This window comes from Diadema setosum, chromosome 14 (assembly GCF_964275005.1).
Source record: "Diadema setosum chromosome 14, eeDiaSeto1, whole genome shotgun sequence".
Classification (NCBI taxonomy): domain Eukaryota; kingdom Metazoa; phylum Echinodermata; class Echinoidea; order Diadematoida; family Diadematidae; genus Diadema; species Diadema setosum.
In genome coordinates, this window is record NC_092698.1 from 2,753,422 (window position 1) to 2,761,029 (window position 7,608).

The 7,608-nt window shown below is 37.9% G+C and overlaps 1 protein-coding gene across 1 annotated transcript; it reads right to left on the reverse strand.

Moving 5' to 3' along the window:
* Nucleotides 1-632: 632 nt before the first annotated feature.
* LOC140237560 (succinate dehydrogenase assembly factor 3, mitochondrial-like) lies at nucleotides 633-7,245 on the reverse strand. The gene is made up of 3 exons (XM_072317495.1): nucleotides 7,169-7,245; nucleotides 6,042-6,244; nucleotides 633-4,466 (listed from the first exon to the last, which is right to left on the reverse strand). The coding sequence occupies exons 2-3, from the start codon at nucleotides 6,213-6,215 to the stop codon at nucleotides 4,281-4,283; spliced, it is 360 nt and encodes a 119-aa protein (XP_072173596.1). The 5' UTR covers nucleotides 6,216-6,244; nucleotides 7,169-7,245; the 3' UTR covers nucleotides 633-4,280.
* Nucleotides 7,246-7,608: the final 363 nt, after the last annotated feature.

Genomic DNA, 7,608 nt, shown 5'->3' on the forward strand with positions numbered 1-7,608 from the left:
TTGAGTGGGTTATTAGAGAAGTTCTGTTGCCGTTCTGACAGTCCGTAGTTTGATATGACTTTTCTTTTACATTTTACTCCACAACAAAATTGCTCCTTAAATATATATATATATATATATATATATATATATATATATATATATATATATATATATATATATATATGTATGTATGTATGTATATATATATATATGCCTTGCGATTCTCTACCGTACGTCTACTAGGAAGCAAAGTGAGAAAGGATTCACGAAGTCGACGAGATAAAAAGAAACTCTCGAAAAAGAGCACCGCCAATCACATTCACGCCAGAGGACAACAGAGGGCGACATGCTCCTTTCTTGGACAGGTAAAGGGAAGGAAGAGATACAGCAGAGAGAGATAAGTAGAGAGAGAACGAAAGAAAGAAGAGAGGAGAGGGGAGAGAGAGGCCCAAGGCGGAGTGATAAACGAGTGAAATAAATAAAAAAAAAAAAGATAGAGAACTACATGTACTTAGGCAACATTTATTTGAATGGCACTGACCATTTCGCCTAGTTCATGTTCATGTCTACATTGCTATGTTTTCTTTGAACAGAGAATGAAACAAAAATTCGTCGCATTATTTTTTTCTTTTAACGAATATCTTCCACATTTTATTTATTCCAAACAGTAATAACTTTTATACAGTATGAAGTTTCCGAACTTTGCAGGCGAAGCTTGAATACTTTTGTCTTTCTACCCATCTCTCTAGATATATACATTCCTTTATCTATTCATACAAAACATGCTTATCTTATGAGACGGAAGTGGATGTGGGAAATATACGATACGTTGGCCTTCTCCCTTGCAGAATTGACAAACTGAGTAAGTGAACGAGATAAAATGTCATATACAAACCTCATGTTTCTGAAACGGGCATGCACAATCATTATCATCACCTGAAATTCTGTCTCATTTTTCTTTATCGACACAGCCGACAAATGATGGCGCTATTCACTTTGCCACATTGCCCATCTTGGTGTGTTGGATACTCGCAGTACAACGGCTACCTGGATGTCGGCCACTTGGTTCTCTACGAACAGCAGAAATCAGAAGGCAGCTCACACTAAGAGCAAACTGTTACAGTAAGAATAGCAAAGTGGGAGCAATAAATTACAGACTTATTTGCTGTATCTCTCTCCTTTTCTCTCTCCCCCCCCCCCTCTCTCTCTCAGTGTACATAATGTATGCATGCATATACACCTGTGATTATATACATATGTGTGTATATATATATATACATAATATACATTATTTACACTTAGTTAATGATGTGCTACTGATTTCCTTTGTGGGGGGGGGGGTTGTTCACTCTAACAATGTTGCAATTGCACAAGTTCTGTATTACAATGTCACTCATCTACAAACAAATCTCACTCATATTCACATTTTATTCTGACATACTTGATATGAGGTCCTTTTAGATATCTTTTGTACATTGCGAGTTGGGCAAATTCATTCTGGCTTAGCTTTGATCGAAATAATTTTCTACCATGATTTAGCTATATCCATGCTTTGATGAATAAACAATGAACAGATAGTAGTTGACGATAAACTATTGACCCTCTATGTTTACTTGAATAAGAACAAGTGTTCTCACCCATTTTTAAAATTTCATTCAATCTTTCTCTTTATGTGCCATGGTGTAAACCCGCTGTGTGCCACATTATTCTGAGATAGCGACAAAGTCATGTTTTGGGAAAACATTCCGTTTTTAAAATCTATGTAACTTTTATAGATTTCTGTTCATACAATGAGCAACGTTTTAGCAAGAATGTCAAGCTTTACTTTGGTGGAAATTATATGACAAATCTGCAATTGCCATTCTTACAAATGACCAGTACTATGTTATTGTATAAGAGGCACAACTTTTGCACACAAAACAGTGATAGAAACTGAGAATGTACTGGCAAATCCAGTAAAGGACACCCCTTGATAGTCTATCACCACATAAAATGTAAGCTGCATGTGACAGGAATGGAATCACAAGAAACGCTTTCATTGTACTGTGAGATTTGGGAATTTATCAATCGTTTTGGGCAGGTTTGTGAGTTTGAGCAGAATATGCGCAGTTGGCATGCCGTCAACTGAGTCGGGCATGCGAAGTTAAAAAAAGTTTTAAAAATATTTTTTTTATTTCGTCCAAGACATTCTGCAATGTGTGAATGCTTGTTTCAATCTTGTCTTTCATCGATCAATTTTGAACTACTGTCACTAAATTTTGTGCTTTGTCACCCGTTTTTAATCAATTGCAATTCAAATTCGTCAGTTACAGTTTGTTCCTGAGCATGAGACAGCTGAAACTGATTTCGTCTGTTGGCATTCATTTTTGTTGAAGTTTCACTCAATATCGTCTCCCTGATATAGACAGTATAATGCCTGACTTATCGTCTGAATCCAATTGTTAACTTGTCATATTTACAATGCAGTGACCATTCGTAAAAACACACTTTCCTTTCAAAGCACTCACTGACTTACCCACACCTATCCAATGGACAGATATATAGAAATATGCTTATAGATACATACCGTAATACCACAAATGTTCGCCTGTATTTTAATTTTCAAATTTTGCAATGCAAGAGCCGCAATTCGCGAAATTGAAATGCACACATAAGTTCCTGTCTATATTATATGCACTGAATGCCAGTGGCAATTTGCAAAAATTTCATGCCATGAAAGAGGCTGTCGGCCCTGATACACAAAACTTTCATGCCACAAATATATCTTGCTTTTTACAGTATGCAAAAAGATCTGGGCTCCATTTCATAAAGAGTTGATACGATAGCAACTCTTGCTGGAGTGGCAATTGTCATGGTAATGACAAGAATCCAGCTTCCTGATTGGCGACTGCAATTGGAAGTTGCCATTCCAGCAATAGTTGCTATCACAACATCTTTTATGAAATGGGGCCCTGGTGTACCCTCTATATAAAGACCTATATAACACTTGACGAATATGAATGGCATCCGGGAGCTTGTAGGGTTGATATCATCATCTCAAACATTGTATCACCTCTTAAGTTCTCAAGATCGAACACTGCTGTTGGGAAATCAAAAACTTCCCTTAGTGACAGCGCATGACTATGTGACATAATGAAAATTAGGATTTGAGTGCAGTAAGCTTGTCCTGATGAATATGAATGAGGAGGTTACAAAAATAGGTGGGAAAACCTGTAATATAGGCTTTCATTCACAAAGCACAATTAGGGCGAGTTTCAAATGAGACTTTGAACATTCACTGTCTTGGTTCCAGCATTTTGGAGTTACCAAATAAACTCAGTTTTCATTGACAGACATCATTCAAAACTTTGAGGTAGGTCAGGATGAACCATGTCATTAAAGAAAAAAAAAATATAATAATACAACAAACTCCTGAAATATTCATGAAGGAAGTCTTTTCTGAGGTGTAGACTTTAAGAGACATCAGAAAAATCATTACCCTGAAAAACACTGCATAATAACGAAAGAGATTTATCTACCAAGCGTCGGCACAGGATTTTTAATATTTTTTTTTTTGTATTATGACTGCTTCTTTGGAATACCATGGCATTGATCACTATAGGTTCAACAACAGTACATAAGAAATATTTCTGAAAGAAGCGCCAATAGCATCCGATCCCAACTTACTTTTCGCAATGCAACCTGCAATCAATTGAAAGTTGCCTTCAAGTTTTGGGCTTGATCCACAATGTGATCAACTGCCACTCTAAGGTTTTAAGCAACAGGCCTCCAGACTGATGTTTACATGTATTAATGTACTCTTGAAGAACTGGAGTGTGTATGAAGTCAATCTCAGTTTTAAGTCATATCCTGGTAATCCAAGAATACATATTGCATGATTCAGGTACAAATGACTTCACGACAGAACTGCAAATAGACTTGCTAAATGCTTCTGATTTGATGGTCCAAATGTCACACACATGAATAAATATCCCAACTCAAACACCCAGTAAATGGACATCAAGCACCTATGTGTAGAATCAGTCATCCCGTAGATTTAACGACTCTAAGAAAGTACACTGTACTTCCATTTGAATAATCCATCAGTCCATCATCTACTGAAGACATGCTGGGTTTTGCATTTCTGTCGATTTTCTCAAGAATCAAACTGCATCCAATAATCAGACTGACTCCAGCCTTATTGCGCAGCTCAGCTAAAATGTCTCTCTGTCACACACACGCATACAGGTCCGTTTTGTCTCTGATTTTCTGTTCTTCAGTCTTTCAGTCTTGGTGAAAAGAAGAGGAGTCTGTTAGCATCATGTCTCCTCCTGGTGGAGAAACTGAGAGGGTTTCTTGGTCTCCTTGTAGAGTTCATACAGCTGTCCAACCTGCATGTCGTTGAGATCCTCCAGCTTGGCCTCTGCCATGTTTTCACCCACCTGTTGCGCTTCGCCGTCCGCCATGACCCCTTGTGTCTGCTGGGCTAGAGTGGTCGCATACATCTGGAATGACGGAACAGCACACACTGGTAACCAACGTGGAAACATGTATGAACACTTTGTTTCTCCAGTCATATCAATATAACTGAGGCGACCTTGTCATCACACCATCAAATTTCTAATATACAGTAGCTTGTGTAACTGCCGACCACTTTCACAACAAGAGATGAGGTTTTGCAGAAACTTGGTCTCTTATGCTTGAGGGACTTAATCAATCTTCTAGTGGAAAATATGAATCATGCATGCTGGATCACACCCAAAAAGAATTGTCCTGAGTGTGTCTCTGAGACAGTCCTGGCATTTTATTACTAATTTGCCACTTTGACATCAAGTTTCAATAATTTTGAATCCATTTTACAAAAGTAGACATGAGATATCTTCTCATGAGGATTTCACATTATTAAAATAACTGTAAATGACTTCTTTCCTAAATACTACATAAAGAGAAGAGAAAAGAGGACATGATGGTATCCTAGGTGGGCAAAAGGTTTTGATTTTTACAAATGTGGTTCTCTTCAAAAAATTACATGTGAGTGATCATCTAATAAAGGCCCATTTGGGCAAGAGAAATTTTGAAATGGGAAACAGCATTACATCGATCATGTTAAGAAATTTGAAAGACATCAGGATTTAAGAGGGAAATTCCATCCTGATTTTATGTCGCTTTGCATGAAAACAGAAAATCAGAGAAGTACATCAGTGACAATTTAGGTGATTCACTAATTTTCTTTTTTTTTTTCTCTCCAATATTTGGGCACAGACAGAATGTATTTGCAGAGAAGGCCATGCAAAAATGTATCACAGTTATCATATATACTAAGAACAGGTCTGAAGAAAATTGGGCTCAGGAGAAAAATAAGAAAATGGTGACTTTATGTGCTCAAATGGATGGAAAGCTGCTCAACACCTACATCACACAGAGTTGTCAATTTGTCTTACTCTCGAAACTTAAATAATTCATAATTTGTTTTTTTGAGTGTGTGTGTGTGTGCGTGTGTGTGATTTATTTTCCTCAAAACTTTCACAAATTTACTTCTGAGATTTATCTGCTTTCAGACAAAGGAAAATGATATCCAGTAGCGTGGGAATTCATGGATGGTCCAGATAAATCGTTGCCCACTGGAGTACACACATAAATCACAAATAGCATCGGTCAGCGAATATGTGCCTCGAGGCGTACGCTATCCATACTGGTTGACTCCAGTCAAGATTCTGCGACTGTGCGTGTACATTACTTACTGTACAAGCTGTTATTTCTGTGAATTTTGTGAATCACAATTGGACCACGAATATAATAACACGCGAAAACGTCACCATAAGCTAAGGTGATAGTGCGCTTATGAAGGCCTCTGTGTCAATGCGCAAAAGCAACATCTCATGAAAATGTCTGTGACCTCCTCATTCGCAAAAATATCTGTATGCGAAAATAACAGCGTATACAGTACATAAGGATCAGTAATAAAGACGTACACATTTTGTTACACAAATTCTCGATTATATCTGAACCAAGCCAGCCCTCCTACTCCATGAATCCCCAAGCTACATGGTCTTTAGATGATATGACTGATTGCATGTTACCTGCCACTCTCGCATAAACCTTGTGACCTCTTCTGGTTTTGCCTCCTTGTGCCTCCTAAACTCCGCCTTCACGTACTGGTCTCCCAGGGCCTTCATTTCCAGTGGCAGGCGGCGATGCAGGAGTAAGATCTGCTTGTAGAGCGCCCTCACAGTTGATCCGTGAGATCCAGCCATGGTGTGATTTAATTCGGTTGAATGTGTAACTGAGAATATAAATGTGTGCATATAAATATGAAAGCATGTATTACTACACAGCCTGGCAAAATCTCCTCAATACATGGGCTGATTGACTCAACTCTAAACTTGTCGAGAGTGGTCGAGAGCGGTCATGAATTTTAAGAGCTCCCCTTTCTTAATTTCATTTTTGCTTAAATTTCCTCTTGAAGTTTGCAATGATGGATAGATTGATAGCAATGGAATAGATTTTAGTGTGATAAAGTTTGGTGGTATTTTATTTTATGGATTTTTAGACAATGGGAAACTGCATTTACTTGGTCTTGGATTTTCTTCTTGATACAAATGTATCACCACTGCACATCAAGATTTGCACCAGTTGGTTTTTGCACACGAGCCTGTTGTTGCATTCATTTCGTACTACACACACCACTGGTGTCACCAGAACCAATGTCTTTCCGTGCAATCTTCGTAGGGCCTATAACAGTAAGATTAAGAAAGGCCACATTTTTTTAGAGGACACAAACAATTCCAGCCAGCAAACTATCGCCCAGTTTTCCTCACTAGTCCATGCTAGTCAGTCAGTGTTTGCTGTAAATTGCTGCAGCATGTTATTGACTCAAACCTCATGACGTTGACTAACTTAGCAAAGTGGAACATAATTGCATAGAAGAAAAAAGAACATGACTAGACCTACACGAGATGATCTAAGACGATGACTTGCTGTAGACCTACGCATTCCTGTCCGTCCTGCGATCTTTACTTGTTTTCGGATGATAATACAATACACCAATATCAATAAGTGGGACTGAACGAAGTATTATCGTAAATTACGACGTTGGAAAAACCTCATTTCTACTAACCAGAAAAACTCAATTAGCAAGCAATGTTGCGTTCACTCACCTATACCTGTAACAAAACTCAGTGATGATGAAGTAAACGGTGGATCTTACCTAAAAACACATATGACGGGAAGTTACATAAGCAGTCACATCAGAAAACCGACGAATACAGATCCGCAGTAACTTTTACGTAACCTTACTGACTGTACTGTCAGCTGCCGTATGGTGGCGTCATTTTTGTAGACTTCACGCCTTTCTTGTAATACTAGTAGATAACAGCAAAATTATTTCTATACATCATTTTGATAAGCCTTTTGAGAATTGTTTCAGAAAGATCCGACAAGACTATGTATATCTTCAAAACCCATCAGCTGGATTAATAATGCTACTTTCTATTGATCAAATAAGATTAAAAGTGTTCGTCAGTTATTGTCCCTACTAATATCCAGCTAATTGCCCCTGTTTTGAGGAGAGTCAGAGGATAAATTGCAATAAAGCATGCAGGCCTTTTTGAAACTTCAATGTAAATCAGTTCCATAGCAGCATCATTC